This window comes from Mytilus trossulus, chromosome 4 (assembly GCF_036588685.1).
Source record: "Mytilus trossulus isolate FHL-02 chromosome 4, PNRI_Mtr1.1.1.hap1, whole genome shotgun sequence".
Classification (NCBI taxonomy): Eukaryota; Metazoa; Mollusca; class Bivalvia; order Mytilida; family Mytilidae; genus Mytilus; species Mytilus trossulus.
In genome coordinates this window covers 83,378,815-83,403,346 of record NC_086376.1, presented here as the reverse complement: position 1 = coordinate 83,403,346, position 24,532 = coordinate 83,378,815, and the positions used below count along the sequence as shown (strand labels likewise).

The window sequence follows — 24,532 nt, the reverse complement described above, 5'->3', positions numbered from 1 at the left end:
CAACCTGTGACCAGTCGATATAATTATATTATTCTTAGCCCCAAAAAAGCCCTCCAGAAGTTTCTGTACATTGAGAGATGATAGCAATATCCTTTACTTTCGTGTCACACTATATAGAGTGTCTCTAAACTAAAGGCTTCAAGTTAGTGACCTTCTGCTGTTGTCTTTTCCATGGTCGGGTTGTTGTCTCTTTGACACATTCCCCATTTCAATTCTCAATTTTAATACATAAAGAAATTGACAATGAAAGTTAGTTTAGAACAAAACCTTTTGAAACAAGAATGTGCATTGGCGGATCCAGTTTGGGTTTTACCCCCCCCCCCCTTTTTTTTTGACGATCAATGCATTTGAATGGTTGAATATTGTTAGAACCCCCTTAGAATGGCTGGATCTACCCCTGATGTGTCCCCAGTACACGCATGCCCCATCAGCACTATCATTTTCTATGTTCAGTGGACCTTGAAAACGTGGGAAAATCTGCAATTTGGAATTAAAATTAGAAAGATCATATCATAGGGAACATGTGTACTTAGTTTCAAGTTGATTTGACTAAACTTCATTAAAAACTTTAACCCGAGGATGGTAAGGAGGGCAAACGGACGAACAAATGGACGCACTGACCAGAAAACATAATGCCCATAAATGGGGCATAAAAAAAGAGATAATTTCAGCTTTCTGATTGTAAACAATCAATTTATAGGTAGCAAAATACCATCAGTATGAATAGCTGATGCTAAGATAATTTAGAGCTTTCATTCCATATCATGATGTAGTTGATATTTGGTTGCTGCATACCAGGGTTGAGTCAAGGATATCAAGGGGAGTTGAAGAAATTCTGAAGAAAGTTTCATGTATACCATCATGGATAGGACGACAGTCATGAAATATCTGTGTCACAAATGATAACCAAAATTATAGCCACAACCCGGTTCTCGTTTTCTTGATTGTTCTATAACAAGATTAGACTAATCATCAAGTTTTTACTAACCAAGAGCAATATTGGTAGTATCTAGGAGGTGAGATATGCTTAGTTAGAAGCTTTCTTTGTAGTGTTTTGAAAGCAAATTATGTTTCTCTTGTGTTAGTAATTTCTTGCTCTTTGTTGCATTTTCTTTAACTTTGTGTATTTTTAATTGTTTCTGTGATATCTTTCACCTCTTTTTTAGCAAACATGATCAATGTTTCAATTTTTATTGACCATAAACATGTCTAAATTTTTTAAGACAATAACAATAAATTGCTGTGCCAAGTGCAGCTTGATACGACCACAGTATATTGGTAAAAATCATCTAATATTTTGTATTGTCGATCATTTAGAAACAAAAGCTAGCAGGCTAAACATTAAACAATAATTAAAATTAAAATTTCAGGGGCAATAATTTTGAAATCGTCTTGAAATAGTCTGGAGCAGATTTTTTTGACATATTCAGTAAGTGCTTGGTGGGATGGCCATTTTTACTGTTTTATTGTTAGTTTCTCTCTAAATGCAATAGTTTTCCAGATAATAGCTAGACAACTGTAGTGTTGAACAGATGATTAATCCAGCTCTTTCTTCTTCTGACACAAAGTTTTATTCAAATAGCCTTGTTTGCATCAGTTTGTCATGTCTGTCAACTTATTTTGTAGGCAAAACAAAAATCATTTAAAATGAGCTAACAATTTATTTTCTTTCTATGGTTAACAAATGTAAATTTCTCCTCAGTTAACAATGGCAAAATGTGTTCTTTGCGTATAAATTTGTTTATTGTGAATTCTATTCTTTTTTTAATATTTTAAGTCTTTCTTCTGTGTTGGTCAATCAAGTATGTTTAGGTTGGGCTGATCCTCCTCTTCCTTTCTGAGTCCATGTTTTTGGCCCTTCTCCACAGAGTTTGTGTAGGTGTTGATTTTAAGTAGCTGAGTGATAGCAGTCTGAAATATATATGTTATAATATATCATTTTGATTAAAGTTATCATTAAAGGGCAATTAAAATTGAAAAGAAATTGATGGCTTCAGCAATGTTGTATATCTTATTTTGCTGATTATTTTTGTTTTTAAATATTTATCTGTATCAGAGTTTTAATTATTGCAATGATAACCCTATCACATTTTTAGCAATAATAAAAACATTGCAATAATTTCTGAATTTACAGTATTTATTATTAAGCTCAACATTCTGTTCAGTTTTGCTCCAGTCAGATTTCCTCTCTTTATAATATTTTCAAAATGATAGACAAAACTTGCAATTCACCCCTACTTTAAATTTTTAGCCATGTTGGCCATCTTGGTTGGCAGGCAGGGTCATTGGACAAATTTTCAAACTAGAAACTCCCATGGACATAGGACTTTATCATAGGTGTAAAAAGAAAAGTCAATGAGAACCTATTTCAGCCTTGGCATAAATAGTGAATGATGCAAAGTGACAACAACTGATCTTAGAGCACAATGAACAACTAGCTTATTATAATCTATTACTTACCTAACTGTACACAACAGAGAATGGAAGTCGTCAACTGTCATGCTTTTACTATCAACTTTTCTCATGTCAACAAAGTCGTCTTGGATTATCTAAAATAAATATTTTTATATTTAGACAACCTTATAAATATTCAGCTTCTTGGACTCTTACCTTAATTACTAATAGTAGGTTTCAATGTCCTCTTTTTAATGTCAATATAAACAAAAGAAGAATTTGCCTGAGGACACAAATGCCCACCTCCAAAGTCTGCAGTTTTCAAGTTAAGAAATACAGTAAATGATTTTACAACCAAAATTTCGAACTATGTTTCTTAGCATTGTGTACGAGTTTCATAAATTTGCAACAGGCAAATTTAAGTAAGAGTGCAGAAAAATATATGGGATGGATGGAAGAAGGGTAACACTTAATGTCCCTGTAGCCTATAAGATAGGCATAACAATATGAAAGTTGATTTATTCTTTGAAAAACAAAAAAAAGTCTACTATGTAAGACTGACTTCTCATATGAGCAGGGTTCGACACTTACGGTAGTCCAGTGCCCCCATAAAATCTAGGAGGACTACCAAAACATGGTTAATCAGTAGTCCTGTGGACCACCTGGAAATTTGTACATGGTCTGGCTATTTCAATGCTAAAAATTGGCATAAAAGTCCTCCCAATAATGTTTAAATTCTTCAAAAACAGTGATGGCATTTGGAAGAACGTAATTTTAATATTGTTATTATGAAAGCACTTTTGAGATCCAGATTTCTGATCAGAATCATCACAGTGTTTGTAACACATAGGGTATTAGATGTTTATTAGTCTTCATGCCTATTTGATTAAAAAAAACTTCTTCAAATCAGGACAAATTAAAGAATTTGAGTAGGCAGCTTTTTTCTGGGTAGGTAGCGTTTGCGCAAACAAACCTATTATTTATTATTGACTTATTTTTATCCTTTTTTTTTCTAAATAATCCTGGAATAAAAGGTCAAATAACTCCACCTAACAAGGCCTTAGAAATTGTCTCAGATTGCAGATTTTGCATTCAATTTTTCAAAATTTTCTGACAGGAAAATTTCAGGAGTAATAAAATTTATTCACTGAATGTCAACTTTAATTTATCTGAAAAAAAAAAACCAAATATTTTCAAAACTCAAATGAACATTTGTGTGCTTTTGAGGTGCTCAGATGGCAGGAAATTGCATCTTATTTCCAAAAATTTTCCCCAAACCCCCCTAACTAGTTCGGGCCGCAACGCGGCCCTCACCGGTGATAGACAAGGACTAACAGGACTACCCAAATTTTATTCTTTGTAGTCCTGTGGACTACAACACCTCTAATGTTAGTGTCAAACCCTGATGAGCCTGAAGCACTCATTGTAAACCTTAGAGAATATTCAGACAAAGTTAAATACATCAATATAATACTTATTTGAGTTTTAAACATCATAGCAAAATGTGTAAAAATGAAGATAACTTATTCAGGAGATAATGAATAATTTAGGTCATGTAAATTAACTTTTGAAGATCTACACGCTTATATTTTTTTTGGGTCTTTTATACTTTTTAAAGTTACAGCTCAAAACTGAAAATCGATAAAGAAGTAAATTAAGGCTGATGGCTACTACTGGGAGTCAACATTTCAGTCATGATGACTTATTTTAGATTATTCCCGTTTGTCAAAATTTCTCTATTTCTGTCTAAAGTTTGAAGATAAAAATTGTCATAGTGCTGGTTATTAAGCATTAATGTTAATCCTTTATTTTTGATCATTCTTGTTATTAACAGTTTCTATTTACCTATTATACTTTTTGAGATAATGGACGAACAATTTAAGGTTGGTCAAAAATTTATAACTTCAATCAGGATTGTAATAGCTCTGGAACAATAAAGATATTCACTAGTTTTATTTTCTGTTCATGAACATACCTTCTGCAATTCATCTGTTAATGAATAATTTAACTGTTTGGCCAGTGTGATGTATGTGCGTATCTTTGTCAACAATTCTGCTGTCATCCCTGATTCTAACATGCTAAAATGTCCTATCCAATCTTCTGGCATTATCTTAGCTTCTAATGGTAATAAACAATCACTCTGAAAATATAACCATCAAAGATTCAAATACCTATCAATATAATAGTTTCATTAATGATATTTACAGATTTATTGTTGGTGTTTTAATTCACTTTTAGCACAATTGGCTTAATGGTGAAAGGCAGTTCTTATTGGTGGACAGAGAGATCTACAAATCTTCTAGAAAAAAAATGTCAATCTGAGCCAATTATGATTGGTATCGAATGCACCAGCCACATGTGGGGTTCCAACTCACAATGTCAGTGTTGACAACTCTGCCAATTCCTAGTACAGTAATGTGCATCGAGGAGAAAAAACTGAAAATTTCAATTTAGTAATGAATTACACTGATTTTCACTACTTCAGAAGATGTTGTCATGAGCTAGACCTAAGGCAGTTTTTAAACATGACCTTGATTCCCAGTGTGCCCCACGAGTAGCAGCATACTTACAGGTAATATAGATTTTGCCTCAGACAGAATCATTACAGCTACGTTTGCCATAAAATCTTGTCTGTGGTAACTGAAATCATACTCCACTTTCTGCCAACTGATCAGGTTTCCTAATGCTGTCATGTTCTTGACACCTTGAAAGACAAAAATATCATAAAAGTTACATAGACAATAACTGCATAGCGTCTTTAAATATTAGATGATTTGTATCAGGCTGAGAAATGTAATGTGAGCTATAACACCTGTTTCGAGCTGATACTTCAAAGGACAACAATAATATAAATCACTCAAAGTGAATAATTATTGATTATGGCATAGCAACTAATTTCAACAGTAAATATAAATAATAAAGTATTGCCAGATTTAAAACAAAAGTGCTTCAAAAACATTCACTGAACATGCTGAAATTGACATTGTTGCATGGTTGTTTTTGTGTGTTACACATGTAAACCTTCTATTTTTCTTACTCAATGATTGGCGCCATATAACAATCTATAGATACTGATCTCTCTCAAAGGCAAGAATTAGTAAAATATATATGAGCAGACCTTGATGAGATAAATGTTCAACCCAACATACCCCCAGCTTCCAGTTGACCAGGTTGTAGTACTGTTTCATCTATGACTAATGATGTTCTCTCAGGTAGTTGCAATACTCCAGATTTTAAACGGTTTGCTGTGTAGTCTTTTTCTGGACATAATCGTAAAGTATTCATGTTTTCTATCGACAAGGGGAGTAAATGTGACTGAAAATAAAACTTTCTTGTTATAAGTATGCACTCCAAATTTGTAACAATTCCTTTGTTATTTTCCACAAAGTATTGGTCAAAACCTAGATTAGACATATATTAAAAAGTTAACATAATAATAAACACAAGTCTTTTTAGTTTGAAGTTAAATTGAACACAATATCATGGGTTTCTACCTTAACCCAAAACTTAAACCTGATATGGATTAATGGATAGTCAGATGCCGAGACTTGAAACAGTATGTCCAGTACTTTTGTAAGTAGGGCATAAAAGCTAAGAAATAAAGTTCTCATAATGTTATTGATATATACCTGTGAAAGCAGTCCTGCCATGAACACTTGTAATAGCTGACCATATTTAGGTGTTACAGGGCAATGACTTAGGTTAAGACTGAACTTTCCTAGAGGCATCACATCAGCTCTACCATACCTGAAAAATATTTTTTATTGAGTTTAAAATCAATTGCTTTGGTTCAGTTTGACACATATTTGTTTTTCAAGAGTACAAAATATATGTATGCTATACAAAATAAGGAGATGTGGTATGAATGTCAATGAGGCAACTATACACCAAAGTTCAAATGAAGTGAATGTTAGTAATTATAGTTTAGCCTCATATGTCCAAAAGGCAAAATTTTGGTAATTATTCAGCAATTATCCAAATGCTACAAGATGGACAGTATGCTATTGTTAATGATTGATATCCCAACTGAAATCTGCTACCAAACATAATGTTATTATAGTAATAGAATACTTACACAGAGGATAATAAATGCAATAGAAAGAACTCTGCAGCTAAACTGTCTCCAAGTAGTGCATGTTCTAACAACTCCATTATTCTCCCTCTTAAAGTATCTATCTCTTGTTCAAGTTGCTGAAATTCTGAAAGATAATGCATTGGTTCATACACTGACATAAAGAGTACTAGCATATATCAAATTAGAGCAAAGTGGAGATTTATGATATAATCTTTAAATAGGTTAGAAAGAAATGTTACAACTTTCAACGAACTTTCACTTTTATGTTGGAAAAGTATAGTATAAAGTACAAATAATAATTTCAGCAAATGTCTTCAGTTTTCTTCACACATGCAGTTTTCTTTAGTAAAATTCACAGGTTTTCACTTAAGATACAATTTAATTTTGGATGTAACGCATCTTCTGATTGGCTGACGTTATTTTGTTATCAGCCCATAGACATAATTTAGTCATGTAACAATGACGTCATCAACGTTTTTTCATGGTTTTCTACGGTTTAAAATGGAATTTAGAATTAAATTATAAGAAATGACTGTAATATTTTTTCTGTCTATTTGAAATAATATAAAAAATGTGGTGCACACTGTTAAATAACCTGCTACACACGTTATTCAGTGTGCACCACATTTTTATGTTATTTCTTCATAGACAGAAAAAATACAGTCATTCCTAAAGTGTTTTTCAAGGAGAAATTTAAACTTCCAATAGAATGAAATCCAGAGGATTTTCCAATAATTATATAGCTATACGTTGTAGTGTTAAATTGATGGGTAAGTTCAACTTCTATGACTTTTAATACTTTGATCAACACCAACAGATTTGCATGAAAGATTTTATTTTCTTTGCAATGAATGTTTCTTTCTTTTATTAGGTTTGAACTACTATCCACAAGTCTCCACTTACTAGTTTTATATTCATCTGAGTCAGGTTTCTGTGGCAGTAGTGGGTTATTGTGTGTCAGCTTGTTACACAAAACAGCATGTAATCTTGGTACCAATGAAGGGGGTGGGGCATGAGCATTGATCTCTTCTACAGGTGGCTGATATCCTTCTACACCAAATTCTTCAGGTTGACTGGAATATTCCAAAATTATTATGGTCAATTTTTTAAAATATTTACTGTCCAAAAATTCAATTACAATCAAGGTTACAAATAATTTTATCTCTCTCTGATATGAGTTTTTATGATTGAAAGTTTTTCAGTGATTTCCATGGTTTGGAATGCTCCTTGAAACTTGTTCTAATTTTGGAATTAAATTTGATGTTTGTCTGAGAGCATTATCCCAACATTTATAATGTTTAATTGCAGAGTAAAACAGTTATATTTATTTATTTTAGAGTGGTTTATGTTTGCTGCATTTCAATATCACAGTTTTATTTCAATCTTAAAAATAAGGAAAATAATCCCCTCCTTAAAATGTTCTTCTTTTCTGTATATTGTCTAAAACAAATTGTAATCAATCCATTATAATAAGGTGGAAAGCTTTAAATTGAATTTGACTTTTATTTCTATTTGTATGGTGCTACAAATAATTTAATATTTTTTTTAACAATGCAACTATTTTACAACTTAAAATTGAACTTACTTTTCAGGATTAAATTGAGCTAATGCTGGATCCACAGATAATATACCAATGAATTCAACCATGTCGTTCACTTTAAACTTGTCAATATCATCATATATCTGAAAATAAAAGAAATAAATTGTCAGAATTCTTACAAATATAGGCAAAACTATTATTTGCATGACAAAAATATTGTAACATAAAGACTCAAATGTTTTTCCCCCTCATTCTTAAGAAGTCAAAAGTTTCTATTTAGTCTTTTATTTGGTTCATGCATCATTATTGGATGTAGAGTTAGCACAAATATGATTTTGAATCCAAACTGACTCATAGAAAAATGGGGTTGGACCAACTTCTAATGTAAGGTAATTATTTAATTGCAAATCCTTTAAAAAATACTTACATGACTAAAGTTTTGTTTTTCTCTCCACATTTTCCAAACAATTTTACATAAAATTTATCCATGTTGAAAAGCTTATACTTGCCTTCACTAAACAAGCTGTGCCCTTTTCTCCTTGTAAAGGAAAGTTTAAATCATGACCCACGTTTGGAGGCTGTGCTGAAAAATAAAAGAAAAGTATATAATTTTCCTTTTATCTTAATGCAATAATAATTCTTGTTTGAGCAAAATATATTCAAAAGTTGAGAGTAACAAGTAAATGCTTAAATGTACATACCCTAGTTGGGATTTTAATTTTTTTGATTGCCATTTTATTCATCCTACTGATCCACATTTTCCCAAAAAATTGGTTGCAAATGTAGTTTGTTTTACCTTTGAAACAAAATTAATAAAAAAATATCTTTCTAATATCTTTGTACTAAAACGCTCTAAATATTCTTCAAACATTTGTCTCATTCAGAAGATCTCTTTTTAAATTTTAGCTATGCATATATTATGCTTAAGGTCTTTGAACTTTTTGCAGTGGCCTCATCCGAGATCTTGTCATTCAATTAAAAAGATATCAGCAACAGTCTCTCCTAAAAAGACCTGATTATAAAAGAATTTAGAAATTTGTTTAGAATAACAGGTCTTCAAACCCCTACATTCAAGTGTCAAAATACCTTGTGTGTTTTCTGTTCTTGTTCTCTTAGATTCTGCTGAATCACAGGATTCTGTGTTTCCAGTTGGTTCTGAAGTCTCCATAGCAACATCTTCTGATTCTTCATCCAATGAACGTTTATTTCGAACTGGAACATGTGACATTGAAGGTTGAACTTTGACACCTGCTTTGTCGGCATATGTCTATAATGTACAAAATCAGATGATATATTTTTAAAAGAGTTAAATTGTTCACTTGATAAAAAGATGCTATAAGCAATATTATAAGTTGTAAAAAAACTATTTTTGCAGATACGTTATTTCATGTTTAGCCATTTTAACCCATTTAGCGTATATGAGCAAAGGCAAATGTAATTTTGTTGTTCTAGGGCTTTATTAATCTGCACATTGAATGCCTAATTATACTGTTAAATACACATGCAGATCCAAAATATTGGCCAACTGCATAAACTTTGCCTTTAAGACAGTTATACTAATTAAGAATATAATTTCCCAACCTGATTAATTTTCAAACCCTACCTCTTTTACCCAGGTTGTCTCCCCTGGTATTGGTACACAATATATTGTTTGTCTGTCCATAGTCACATTGTCTCTGGATTCTACATCTATCTGTTGTGATTTCTGGAAAAAATAGTAAAGGTTCATATATAAAAGAATTATAGGGTCACCATGCTGAACACATTTTGGCTAAATAATTGATTCAAAACTAGACACAATTTTATCCACTGTTTGCTACCAATGCTGGTTTATTCTTTTACACTGTAAAAAATCACCAGTATCGAAACCAGAAGTTCAAGTAGGCCTTGTTCTGGCTTAACTTTAGTTCTTGCAAATTCAGCTGAACTCTTACACTTTTTAAATGTGTGGAGAGTGTTAAAAAACCCAGCATGGAAATGCATATTTGACTAAATAAAATATATTGGTGCATAACAGGAATCTTCACTGCTAAAGATGTATAAGCAGGGGATGTCAATGCCATCTAGATCTTCTTGTAATAATAGCACAATGATAATTCCCTTCAGTAATATTTTACCTTGAGTGAAGTTGGTTTGATTGGGAAATACACAGAATTAACACTATCTTTCTTTAAAAGCACCAGCTGACGAAAAAACAAAAATGTTGTATTTATATTTTGGAAAATTTTATGAATTTTAATGACTACAACGTAACAGCCTTCATTAACTTACAGAACAGTCTGCAATATCTTTATACATTCCAGATTTCTGTGTTACTTTTGATGTTTCTAAATCCTTCACCTGATAGAGTCCAAGGTAGAATTCTGGATCATATATATCCTGTACCATACATCTGAATCTTACTAAAGAGTTTGGTTGTAGGGTATGCAGTGGAGTATCATTCAGACTTGGTACCTGCAAATAAGACAAACTCTTTTTAAGCAAAAATTCTGCTCTTTCTGTATTTCTACTGTAAATCATGACTTCCCACCTATTAACATTTCACATATTATGTTTAAAGTTTCAACCCCCTGAACTAAACAAACTCAAGGCAAATAATTAACCTACTTCAACTTGCATGTACCCCCAATTCAGGACAATAGATTTAAACACCCCAACTTACCTCCAACTCAGGACATAAGAAATTAAAACACTCTAAAACTTATCCCCCAACTTAGGGCAAAAAACTTAACCCCTAATAACTTACCCAACTCAGAGCATAGTTGGTTTGCAGCTTACTGCTGAAGTATTCTTTAACACCATTATCATTTTGTTTGTTATCTGAAAGTATACAAAATCCAGTCTTCATTGGATAACTTGTTACATGTAAATACATTGTCAGTGTTCCAGCTAGGTTTTCAAAAGGGCAGGGTGCCAATCCTGAAAAAGGGCATTTAACGCGTGATATGATACTATGAAAAGGGCATATTTTAATAAAAGATGTTAATCAAACATTTGTGTTTTTCATTGAATCACAGGTTATACAAAAACAACATCATTAGCCCATATAGAACTCTATCTTTCTACTTTTAAGGCTGAAAAACTTGTCAAGCAGCTTGTCACACAAGTTTTTTTTATCATTGCTTGGCACAGTTGAACTTTATATGCAGTATGTTTTGAAAGGTGACATGTTTCATACTGTTTCTATGGACTGCCACATTTTACCAGTTTCACCTTTCTACCCCTGCTGTGCTTTAATGGCAATACAGCACAAAACAGCTGTGCTCAGTAAATTCACACTTTTAGGATATAAAGAAACAGTGAAAAATTGTATAAAGAAAAAGATGACCAAGGCACCCTACCAACACTGCTACTAAGACCCTCTTTAACTTTTCCTATAACTCAAAATAAATACCTAAACATATATATTCTTAAGCAAGAAGTATGTAGACATATTTTAGAATATGTAAATGGGTTACTCAATGCTAGGGGGAAAAATCAGATTGAGTTATCTTTCTTTATTCGGGTGTGCTTCTTCTATGGAGGATTATAAACAGTACGTAAATATGATGTAAATATAATCACAATACATGTATGGCATGGTTTTGTTATTTTCGTATCAAAAAATGAAGGCAGTCAATGACAAATACGTCTGAATTTTCTGTTTATTTTACGGAAAACAAGTAAAACAATGTCTTCCACAAGTTTATTATGGTTATCCAACTTTCTGTCATTACGTTTCCTCCATGAAACTACGGTAAACATTGCAAATTGTGCCCATGTTGTTGTACGCACATTTCTTAAAAGATAATTGCCGACTGACCTATTGTATTTGAATGAATTAATGTTGATGATCATTAATAACCCATCCGATAAACGGATTACCTATAACAACAGATTATGACACCTGTTGTAACCATTGATTAGCTTGGGGTCGTAAACAAAGTCATAAACTCTTTCCCAGGTAAAATTTAGTAATTAGCGTATCATATCAATACAAACAAATTAATATGCAATCGATCTTCAAACTAGAGGCTCTAAAGAGCCTGTGTCGCTCACCTTGGTATATGTGAATTAAACAAAGGAAGCAGACAGTTCATGACAAAATTGTGTTTAGGTGATTTTGATGTGTTTGTACATCTTACTTTACTAAACATTCTTGCTGCTTACAATCATCTCTATCTATAATGAACTTGTCCGTGTAGTTTCAGTGGAAAATGTTAGTAAAAATTCACAAATTTTATGAAAATTGTTAAAAATTGATTATAAAAACGATAATTTCATAGGGGGTCAATTGACCATTTTTGTCATTTTGACCTATTTTTTAGTCTTAAATTGCTGTATATTATTGCTGTTTACAGTTTATCTCTATCTATAATAATATTCAAGATAATAATCCAAAACAGCAAAATTTCCTTAAAATTACCAATTTAGGGGCAGCAACCTTACAACCAGTTGACCCATTCATCTTAAAATTTCAGGGCAGATAGATTTTGACCAGATAAACAATTTTGCCCCTTGTCAGATTTGCTCTAAATGCTTTGGTTTTTGAGATATAAGCCAAAAACTGCATTTTACCCCTATGTTCTATTTTTAGCCATGGTGGCCATCTTGGTTGGTTGGCCGGGTAAAAAAACACAAATTTTAAACTAGATACATCAATGTTGATTGTTGCTAATTTTGGTTTAATTTGGCCCAGTAGTTTCAGAGAAGAAGATTTTTGTAAAAGATATGGAAATTTACGAAAAAAGGTTAAAAATTGACTATAAAGGGCAATAACTCCTAAAGGGGTCAACTGACCAATTTGGTCATGTTGACATATTTGTAAATCTTACTTTGCTGAACATTATTGCTGTTTACAGTTTATCTCCATCTATAATAATATTCAAGATAATGACCAAAAACAGTAAAATTTCCTTAAAATTACCAATTCAGGGGCAGCAACCCAACAACGGGTTGTCTGATTCATCTGAAAATTTCATGGCAGATAGATCTTCACCTGATAAACAATTTTACCCCATGTCAGATTTGCTCTAAATGCTTTGGTTTTTGAGTTATAAGCCAAAAACTGCATTTTACCCCTATGTTCTATTTATAGCCATGGCGGCCATCTTGGTTAGTTGGCCAGGTAAAAAAACACAAATTTTAAACTAGATACATTAATGATCATTGTGGCCAAGTTTGGTTTAATTTGGCCCAGTAGTTTCAGAGGAGAAGATTTTTGTAAAAGTTAACGCAGGACGACGACGACGGACGACCGACGCAAAGTGATGAGAAAAGCTCACTTGGCCCTTTGGGCCAGGTGAGCTAAAAAGGCAGGGCGCCCTGGAAACTGTAAATAGGGCACAGGGCGCCACTCGGAAAAGGGCGGGCGCCGCGCCCTCTGAAAACGGCCTAGCTGGAACACTGATTGTAGAAGTAAATAAAATATATAAATACAGAGCTCCAGATAAGCTGCGTATTTGCGTGATCACGCAATACAAATAATAGAAAACCCAATGCAATTGTCCATTGAAGGGTTCAACAACCCAATTAATTTAACGGAAAACCCAATTATATGCCAAAACCATGAGTTCTCAACCCTTTTATTGGCTACCGTTTGTGTTATTTACCCTTATCTGTTTACAGTCGTCGCGTAAACTATTTTTATAATATTTATAATTGGAAATTTCCTGTCGTTCTAAAAATAGATCCCTGCATCAAGTAGCTGAAATGAGTCCCTGTTTGAGTTTTCTGTTGCTCAATAGGTACACGTGTTTTTGTAAATATTTCGATCTTCTCGGTGTTTATCCTATTAGCGTGTGTCATGGAGTCATATTTTTTTTGCATTGCTCGGGATTTTTCATAACATACATCGAATTAAAACGAAAGTGAATGTCCAGTTAAAATATTGAATAGAAGCATGTTTTCGGCTTATTTTGGAAAACTGAGGGAAAGTTATAATGATGACAAGACTCAGCCAGTGTCTTTAGGAAGCGTCCATCGAACGCACGGGCGAAAACATTGCTAATAAACACGGTGTTTCATCAAAAACGAATTCAGTTGGAAAAAGTGAAAGGCTTAATCAATTAAGAAATGATAAAGCATCAGAAATCAAAAGTTCTAATAAAAGACAACTAAACCCAGATTTATGTAAATTGAATAAAAGAAAATCATTCAAGTATAATTAGAGTTTATATACAGTAACTATTTTTTATTCATTTTACGGTTAATTAATGAATACACACACCATGCACACAGCCACTGATCAGGCACTGGTCTCAGAATTTATTATATAAAGGTATAAGACGAGTGCCTGTGAATACACATATCCTTTTTTGTGAGAAAATACAAAACTGGCAAAAGGTTTGAAACCGGACACAAATTAAACCTACAATTGCTCCTCAGTGAATAAACCAAATAAAACAGCTAGCAAATAACCCTAACCATAACCCTAAACCAAATAAAAGAGCTAAACAAAGACAGAAACATATTAATTTAAGATGGAAAAAATTGGGGTTGATATTGCCTAAATATTCAATATTGTGTCAATGAAAAAACCCAATACATTAAGGAGCTTGGTGGTGAAAAACCCGATTTGATATTAACCTGAGGGGTGAATTGGAATTGATAATTCAATTAAAAAACTTTATCACCCAATTATATAAGAAAATGGTGGGTAAAAACCCCAATTAATGAATTCTTATCTGGAGCTCTGTAAATATATTTCAGGAATTTTGTCAATAAATGAAAGGGAAGATGTGATATTCTTTTATGGTCATACATGTGATTCTTCCGGCGGGAGTCAAAATTTCCCGCTTTTAAGACCCTCTTCCGTCCCTCCCGTTTAAATTTGAAATCTTCCGCTTTTTGAAAATGTCAACCTCGAAAAAAAATCAGTAGAAATTTTTGTTTACAAAAGTGGTACTGACAGAGAAAAAGTCAGAGAAACTCGAAATTCATATCGGAAAAGTCCGAGAAAAACGGAAGTTTCCTTTAACTGTTTTGATGTCAAAAGGTAAATAGCCTTGAGTTATCTATGAAGGTGTTAAGGATTAGACTGTATATACAGCAATAAAAGAGTATTGGTAATTACCTGGTGATCAACTAGCAAGTTTAAGACACATGCCTTGATGATTAAAAGTGAAATACTGACAATGGATTAATTAAAGTTGTATAAACAACAACATTTTTGTGATGCTGTTAAAAACATTAAACAGTTGTATTACTTAACCTACACGACAAATATCTTAATGAACTGAGACATGATATGTATGTCTACTACACTTGTTGCAAAGCTGACTATGGTGACTCTAATGACTTGACCTAACATATGGAGACAACAAACCCACCAGAAAGCTCACAACTCTATCAATTCTACACCACAGTTCAGTTAGTGGTACCAAAATTAACAATGATGCTTAAGCAGAGATACTTTTTACCACCTATATATGAAGGCTGATCACTTTATCTTGAACTTTATGTATAATAAATAAATATTTAAAAACCCCTGATCTTCTACTTCTATCAAGTAAAAATGGCTATGGAGTTATAAAATCATTAACAAAAAAGGAAAATATGCAGTTTAAACACCAAAAAACCATTGCGTACGTCGATTAAAATGTCGATAAAAAATCTCCAGTTATGAGGCCCAAACTCCAGCTGAAAATTTCCAAATCTCCAGTTGTGACTTGACAACTCTGTCACATGTCTGTATGGTCCAACAACCCAACTCAATTGTTTTCTTTTACTACAATTGTACTAACATCAAGCATTGTCAAGAAGTCTACATCCCAAATATTTTCTATGACATATGTATGTTCTCTGTGTTGAAGGCCTTATTTTTACCTGTAAGTTTAAACCCAAGCTCTGTGTCAAAGGCCAAACTTTTGCCAATTATTGTTAACTTGTAGTTGTGACCTGGATAGAGAAATGTCTTATTGACACATCTAAATAGTGTTAGGCAGACACAAATACACCCAGTCATCATGCTGAACAACAAGACCAAGCTTGTAGTATTGACAAAGCAAATGTTATACAGTAGAGATATCCATGTTAGGATAAGAGCATTGATCTATGCTGTTCCTTTGTTTCCGAGCATTACAAATTCTTTATTATTGTCTGTTTGACTTCTATGTATTTGCAGAACAAATTTTAAATTAATATTTGTTTTCTTGCCAATGATGTTACCAGTAATTTTATGCATAATGGTAAAATGAACACTCTTTTCTCTTATAAACATTAAAAAAAATGACTGATTTTGACGAATTACATACAAATTTCTAAAAAAATAAGAGTAACGATAATTATTTGAGACCTCCGACTTATAACAATGAGGATATTTCGACAAATTACATAACATTTATGAGGGTAGTAATGGGGGTACTTTCATAATGAATCACAGTAAAATTTCTTGCCAAATGACTTTAACGGTAATTTTAGATGCATGATGATAAAATGTGCACTTTCTTTTGGGCGATTAAACATTTGAATGATTTTGACGAATCACATGTTAAGCTTGAAGACGGTTATTATTTGAGACCTCTGACAAACAAGGGGCAGATCCAACTATATGTCCCCATTCATATGCGTTTATCGTCCAAAAAAAAAAGGAGGGGTTCCAACCCCTGGATTTACCACTGCAAATCACAGTAAAATTTTATTCAATTTGACGCTAACGGTAGCCGAAAATGACTGGGCATTACTACCCTAACCAATTTGACAGTAACAGTAGCTGAAAATAAGTTTGACGCTCGACGGTAAGGGCATTCCAGCGTGAAGATAGTGTTTACATATGGAACACATACTAGACAACTGGCACATCATTACAAAATTTTCAACAAAAGAAGCTTTAAAGTGAGCCCCAATGTGTCCAGTTATGCAAATATGCAAAAAAAAAAATATGTTTGTTAATATCAGCGATTTACCAATAATGTTTTGAATTATGGCCAATGGGTTATTAATCCAATCATCACCAATACCAGGCATTTTTCTATAGTACTAGCAATCAACAAAATACTGAAGAAAAGGAACAATGTGATGGGAAATGGCGGGAAATTAAAAGGACAGTCTAGAACATTAACAGCGAACCCGTAATCCACGAAATTATTTGACAACAACGATAAATTGATCGTTCTTTTCCATTTTTAGTATTTAACATTTTTTTTTAAATCATAAAGTTGTTACAAAGTATACGATTTTATTCTTAAACCATGACATATTTGAGTATCAAAATATAAATAATGATTTTGTTTTCTTCACTCGGAGCTTCTCGGCTTGTTTCATCCAACAAATGCCAGGTCCGGAGTGACCCGAATGTTTTGTTTGCACTACGACTTTTGGTTTAGGAAAATGTCCTGTCAGCACAAGCAATGATGGTGAAATCGTTGTGAAATACCGATTTTCCTGATTCTTCTAACCAGGTAAATATGATATGCTCTTTATAGGAGTAGCTGTTTTGATGTTTTAGTTTAAAATTGTACTACTGAAGCACATTTAATACTGATTTAGCTATATATTTACAGTTGATGTTGTAGTGGGTGAGTATCTTTTCTTGTTTGTTGACTATTGAAAAGTGTTGAGTTAGACTTGAAGAAGTATAGTAGCATCACCCTTTTCAATTTAAAAGAACATATTTATACAAGAAATAAGTTATGGATAAATGTCAATAAGCACATAACTTCATAAGATAACAAGTTTCCCTCAAATTTATTATACTAGACCAGGAGGATAGGTATATGTACAGTGGAGTCCCTGGTGTCTGCACGGCTGTTGATACCGCACATTAGCTGATTTAGTCATATAGTCAATTAGCAAAAATGAAATTGTTCTTGTTATTGTTTTAGCCTTCCGAAAGGGATTAAAAAGAATAGAATTGATAAGTTCAAGAGTTAAATAATACTGCAATCACATGATTAACAAGGCCAATTTCCTTTAAAAAAAATACATCTTGAGATAAAATGTGTTTTTTTATAAGTCAAAATTATATCAGATTGAAATAATTTTGTTGGAAGGCATGCATGAAATCACTGGAGGAATTCCCAGAACAGGGGTTTCCCTAATTTTGGACACATATTTCACAAAATCTTGAGGTTGAAACCATACCAACAGAATATTTTATAAAATAAAAGTATGTTATGAATGTGTTAACACAATATCATCCATTTATTTGTTTTATCAGTTGAAAAAAGTGAAGTCATAAGTCTGAGTGTGCAGATACACAGGACTGCACCGTATGCCTATATGCATTTAAAATCAGTCAATTTCTGTTAACATTATTCTAAGGTTATATATATTGGTTAAAATTTTACTGTGATTCGTCGTTATTCATCAGGGAAAATTAATCTGTGTCCCATATATATATATATGCATGGATGCATTCTTCATTTATTTATTTATGATACAACATCTAAATGGCTGTAGAGCAGGGAATACAGCGCTGTTTCTTTGGTAACAGTTATATTTAAAAACAGAACAAATATTAATACAAATATATTTTATTAGCACAAACTTATCAACAACAAATAGAAAAGGCTTATGATATATTAATTACTTAGTTGATCATACATAATAAGTATTGTAAATAATGACTATAATCTATATTCATAGAATATTATTTGTAAATTTTCTGTTTCAGAAATAGAAAATGTCGTCAACTGACAGAAACAAACTCCTAATGGGAGACAACAAGTCGATGTTATCAACTAGTTCATCATTGATGTCAAAATGGTCACTGAAGACAGAATTGACATCACAAACTGGTATGTTTTAGTTTTACAATAAAAGTTTTAACAGCATGAATCAACCTAAGAAGGTTTTGATGAATAAAAGGAGATGTGAGATAAAAGTCAATAATACATATACCTAACAACACAAAAACTCAATAAGACACATACATGTCAACACACTGTCTTCAACCATAGTTGGGTGTCTATACATTGTTTCTTAAAGTAAGCTCTAAATTGAGCAATGAAATGCTATGATTCTAGACAAGTTGTGTGCATGTTAAACTGAGAATTTGGAAGATCTGCCAATATCTCCAAATTATGTATAATTATTCCATTATATTTGAAGTTACTTACATAATCATGTATTAGGACAGAGAACTGGTCTTGTATAAAAGAACTCCACGTGCCACATGCTTACTGTTTAATGGTATATGTACAAAAAATTGTAAGTTTTGACACTCAAATTTACAAACATAAAAAAAAATTAGGAAATTTCTGTACCTGATAGAACAACATATTAACACTTGCCAGATCTTGATTGTTGCACTTTTTGAAAAATTAGATAATTTTATGTGTTCAGGTCATGAATATGTACACAAAGAATGAATAATTTACATAACAAACTTTTATGTGGGAATCTAAAAAAACACTACCATTTCATAAAGAATGAAAAATGTAATACAACTGTTTTTTTTTAGGTTTAGGCCTAACCGCAGGATTGGTAAAAACAGAGAAGCCATCTTCTGTGACAACATCTGGAAGAAGTAGGCTTGACCAAACTTCTTCAAACATTGGCGGAAATACTACATCTTCAGCGTTACACAATACATTACTTGGACCAACAAAGTCAAGTTTTTCATTGTCAGGAAGACCAGGATTGACATCAAATTTGACCAGCAGTTTGACCACATCATCCAATTTGTCTAGTAGGCTTGGTCTGTCATCAGGTTTAAGTAGTAGACTTGGCCCATCCTCCAATTTAACAAGCAGTCTTCTGACAAAGCCTGACCAATCAAAACTTAGCTCATTAAGAAGTAATGATACTAGAACTGACAAAACGTCTTCCATGTTTAAGGAAAATTTACAATCTAATTTACTGAAGTCAACTTCACCCCTCGTCACAATAAAAATAGAACCAGTCACATCCTTTAGTTCAAGCAGTTACTCAACTCAAAGTTCATTATCAAGGCAATTGAGCTCAGATAAAAAGGAGACAACAAAAAGAAAGAGTAATGATCGCTCTGCAGTCAAATCAAAAAAGAAGATGGTGAACAGTGATGGGAAAGTAACTACCATAACAAGATATGAAGTCAAACCACCACAGTATAAATTAGAAATAGACATTAAAGATAAAGGAATAGATATCCCGGACTTCGTATCACCAGCACAGGATCCAAGTTTGAAACCTATTTCTAAACCATTACATGATGTGAATGGCATAAAGGTATTAATTTCTTCTCGGTATCTAGTGCCAAAATCAGGCCTTTTTTTGAATTTGTCATACATAATCATAAGGATCATTGACATTATAATCCACTGACTTCTTAAATATTTAGGGATTTTATAAATGTCAGGTTAAGTTGGTAGATACTGAACTACCTGTCAAATTGACAATGTTAAAGTTGTACATTGTAGCTCAATCACTTTGAGTTGTATGTTTCATTAAAGATTTTAAATTCATTTATTTACAGTCAGTTGCCTGAAAAATGAACATATTCAACAAATTGGTTTATAAACACATATTGACAGGAAATGTTTAAGTAATTCTATTATAATTTTGCTTTCTACGTGATGGAAAAAATCATTGAATAACATGTATTTATTATTTTATTATTTAAGCTTGGTTTCATCAATGCTGTAAGTGGATCACTTATTTGCCAACCTAATTTTAGAAATTCAGAAGACAATACTAGAATAGCACTATCCAACATGGCAAAGAAGTTGGTTGTTTATGATCCAGAGTTTGTATTGAAGGTAGGTACATGTTTGATACATTCTTTATCTCCCACAGAGTCTCAATGGGGGATATTGCTGTAAAAAACGTGAATTTTAATGATGGTTTATCATGATTATGAGGATACAAATATGTTAATCTTGAAAGAGTATTTGGATGGAATGATTTCATAAAAAAAATCTTTTTTAGCCTGCACTATTGCTTAAGTTGATAATTTTTTATTTATAGGTTGCACTATATACCAGAAAACAACTAAACATAAGAACAACAGCAAACTTTCTGTTAGCCATGGCAGCTAATATTGATTTGTGCAGACCATTCTTAAAGAAATACTACTGTGCCTCTATAAGTTTACCATCAGACTGGATAGAAGTAGCTGAAATATATCAGGTTAGTTCTGGTATGGTTACCAAAGGGAGATAATTTGGTAATACCACAGATATGTCAGTATTGTGATGCAATATTAACTCAAGGGACTCAATTATTTTCATGGTGCTTAATTTTGTTATTTTGTCAGTTGCATTTGATCTAAATAATAAGTATGTCGATGCTATTGATTGTTCTACTCGAACATGTTTTAAGTACAGAATTAATTGATAATTGTTGTCAGTTTGCTCTTAAAGATTGACCAAAACATGCTCTTGCATAAGAAAACAGTGGCTGATCTATTGTTTGAAATTGTAGGGTTATTGTCAGGATTGAAATTTTGAGAATGTTAAACCAAAAAATCCATTTAACCAATTCTAAGTTCCACCTGAATTTGCCACTAAATTCTAAATTTAAAGAGTTCAATGGAGTTAGAAGAAAGGTTTTTAAAAATAAATGAAATCCATTAAAGAAAAGATGTACAAAAACAAGAAATTGTGATATAATTGCCAACGAGACAACTCTCCAGAAGAGACCTGTGGCTGGAGTCATAAAACTTTACTCAGTACTTGGAGTACAAAATTTATGCTTGAAACACCAAATCAAAAACTTTGATATGTTGATTCCAAAGCCTGAGTTAATGCCAGAAATTATCTATGCATGAAAGTTTTTTTTATAAACTTGAACTAATATTTAGTAGATCGTAACCATAAAGAATTTACAAAACTTCAATTTAATCTGTATTTTGGAAATTATATCATATATTGTTGTGATATTAAATTGATAGTAAAACATGTACACTGATGTTTTAATTCAAATGTACATTTATATAAACTGTGTATAAATATAGATTTTACCACTGCATCGAGTGTGATTCAATATTTATCAACTTGAGACAGTTAAATTTTTAAATTTAAAAAGAGGGTTTCGCTGATAATTTGATGTCCTAAATCATATATATCCAAATTAAGAACAATGAAGAATTGAGATCAATTACAAACAAGCCATATATGTTGATTAAATAAAAAATAAAAGAGATAAAATGAGTAAGAATTGGAGAAACTGTTTTATCATATTTCAGTTTCATAGTGCACAGGGTTTAACATACATGTCTTGTGTTTTATTTCTTTAGGCTTTCCATGACAGACATTTGACACAAGGGGCATTACCCTCAGCGCTAAGAAGAGTTATGATGACTAAATTTCCTGACTTTGATGAATACCAGCTTGGTAAGAAAAGCATTTTGGTTTTAGAATGTATATTGCATAATTTCTGTTACATTTTCAGAACATTAATTTTTGAACTCTGATGGCAATAGACGGCCATTTCAGTGACTGCCTTATATCTTGTTTGACAGTTAAAATGTCACATGTACATGTATGCTAGACTGTTTAGAACATTTAAAACTGTTTGAATAAACTGTCTATTTCAGATGGTTGAAAATTGGGTAAAAAAAGGAGATAATCTATATTTTGTTAGAGAAAATTGCTATTTATAGTTAGACAGAGGGCATTCATATTAATGCTGGATAGTGTCTATTCTAGAGCTAAAGGCATCCAAGTATTAAACTTAAGTACAAAGAAGAATGAAGAGAAGAGAAACTTCTATTGCTGTGAATATTTCAATGGTACTTCTACTGGTACAAAAATGTACTAGCAATGAAATATGTGCTATTAACTCCATTATTACTAATTAATAAACAGAGTAATAAATACAACAGAGCACTTAGTAACATTAGTGCTCTGTTGTATTTCTTCAAATTCTCTGTATTTATGTGCTTTGGAATGTGGGGGAAAGAGGGGGCCGCTTCTGTCTAGTTATCCTGTTGAAATACATTAAGTTTATAAAGTTCTATTAATCATGTTTAAATTTCACGATGCTCAATATAAGGATTTTGACAAATATTCATGTAATGCCTAAACTTCTAAAAATGAGCATAGAGTATTTCAAGAAAGATTTATTTCTGAATTCAACTTTCAGCTAAGTATAATAAAGAAAGTTCTAGGAAGAAGAAAAAGAAGAAAGAACGAAAAAATAAGGAGAAAGAAGATGATGGATCAGCTGTGAGAGGCGGTAGAGGTGGCAGAGGAGGTAGAGGTCGTGGTAGAGGAGGTTTTACTAGAGGAGGTAGGGGAGCTAGATTTGGCAGTTTTGTACCCCCACAGCCAGATGACATTTCATCAGATTCTTCAGATTCTTCAGATGAGGAAGAAGAATCCAAGATGAAAAGACAGGTAATTTCATAAATATTGTATGTCTACCAACTTTTTAAAATTTAAAAAAAAATACATGCTAGGATGCAACCATTTTTTCTCATTTAAATAGTGAGTTGTTTACAAATCAATAACATGTATATTTATTGCAACCTAATTTTTTATTGGGTTTTTAATTAAACATTATTATTCAGGACAAACATGTAAATAGAAGGGTTAAATATTTTCAAGATATAAATTAAAAAAAATCATGCATTTCCATTTAAACCTAATACATGTAACATCACACAGGATCAAGTTCTTTCTTTTATTTGTATAGATACTACAAAATCTAAATCTTTATTCCTGTGAAGGCCATAAAAGAATTTTTCAATAAACTGAACTGTGCAGACAGTGGCACTACATTCCAACAAAAATTAAAGATAACAAAATTTTGTATTATTCCAAGAAATGTACTATTATTATCTATTTCTTATTCAATTTTTTTACCAAGATAGTAGATTTTTTCAGAATCTTATGAAACGAACGTCATCCGTTATCTAAAAGTTGCTCCCCATTGTGGGAATTTTATGTTATGGTAGACCATTGATTAGTCTCAGGTTAATTTGTTCACAATTTGTTTAGTCTCCGAAGAATTAAGTGCTTGTAATATTGTATTGTTCATATGTTCACATCTAGCAGTCATTTTGTGTATGTGTTGATGGGTAGATGTCTAACTAACATACATTATTTATTTGTTTTTAATTCTTAGATATCAGATGTTATATATGATGATAAAGAATCGAAAGAAGAGATTGAGAAGACATCTTTTTCACTGAAACAGCTGATCAGAAAACTACATATCACAGAGCCAGTATACCATGTCATGGCTCTTATCGGTAAAAAGTAAGTACACTTAAAAAATGACTTAGTCTGTGCATCTAAAAGTTAATAAAATAATCTGTATAATATGCCCGTGTCAAGTCGTAGTTTCTAGGAACTATTTAAATTTTGTGCATGATCATTAAGGGCATGTAAAATAAAAGGTTAAAATTTTACAGATAGTCATAAAATCCACTACTGACTTGTTTATATTGCTGAAAATAACAATGTGAATTTGTAAACTATGTGTGTTGATTAAATGTTTGTCCAAAGAGTTTAAATCCATGACTCTAGAAAAATTGAGGTTTAAAAATTCTTTTTATGAAGCTAATATCTTTGTAAAACTGCATATTTTAACAAAAAATAAAATGAAATTTTATCAAAAATATATATCTTGAAAATGATTTTCCCAATAGATTTTTCCCTGTTTTGTTCCTGGTGTAT

General features: G+C 32.1%; 2 protein-coding genes across 2 annotated transcripts in view; one reads left to right on the top strand and one right to left on the bottom strand.

The window, feature by feature from the left end:
* Positions 1-1,647: 1,647 nt before the first annotated feature.
* On the bottom strand, positions 1,648-17,115 carry LOC134716149 (mini-chromosome maintenance complex-binding protein-like). Its single transcript, XM_063578941.1, has 15 exons — positions 16,895-17,115; positions 10,756-10,829; positions 10,281-10,463; positions 9,613-9,714; positions 9,096-9,276; positions 8,519-8,592; positions 8,055-8,152; positions 7,373-7,542; positions 6,470-6,593; positions 6,024-6,141; positions 5,544-5,709; positions 4,965-5,098; positions 4,370-4,534; positions 2,461-2,549; positions 1,648-1,911 (listed from the first exon to the last, which is right to left on the bottom strand). The coding sequence occupies exons 1-15, from the start codon at positions 16,953-16,955 to the stop codon at positions 1,809-1,811; spliced, it is 1,842 nt and encodes a 613-aa protein (XP_063435011.1). The 5' UTR covers positions 16,956-17,115; the 3' UTR covers positions 1,648-1,808.
* A 153-nt stretch (positions 17,116-17,268) lies between these two features.
* LOC134716148 (telomerase protein component 1-like) overlaps positions 17,269-24,532 on the top strand; it is a 50,128-nt gene continuing 42,864 nt past the window's right edge. The window contains exons 1-8 of the mRNA XM_063578939.1: positions 17,269-17,389; positions 18,604-18,727; positions 19,393-20,138; positions 20,534-20,668; positions 20,877-21,038; positions 22,147-22,243; positions 22,995-23,248; positions 23,979-24,112. Of these exons, the coding sequence (XP_063435009.1) occupies positions 18,613-18,727; positions 19,393-20,138; positions 20,534-20,668; positions 20,877-21,038; positions 22,147-22,243; positions 22,995-23,248; positions 23,979-24,112 (1,643 nt within the window). The 5' untranslated portion in view covers positions 17,269-17,389; positions 18,604-18,612. The remainder of the gene's footprint in view (positions 17,390-18,603; positions 18,728-19,392; positions 20,139-20,533; positions 20,669-20,876; positions 21,039-22,146; positions 22,244-22,994; positions 23,249-23,978; positions 24,113-24,532) is intronic.

Coding starts and splice junctions, on each gene's coding strand:
- LOC134716149 (XM_063578941.1), bottom strand. CDS start 16,955: ATGCCTGGTATTGGTGATGATTGGATTAATAACCCATTGGCCATAATT. Junction 5,710..6,023: donor TGGCAGGACTGCTTTCACAG/GTATATATCAAT, acceptor TTTTATTTTCAG/TCACATTTACTCCCCTTGTC. Junction 1,912..2,460: donor TCTCTGTTGTGTACAGTTAG/GTAAGTAATAGA, acceptor TATATATTTCAG/ACTGCTATCACTCAGCTACT.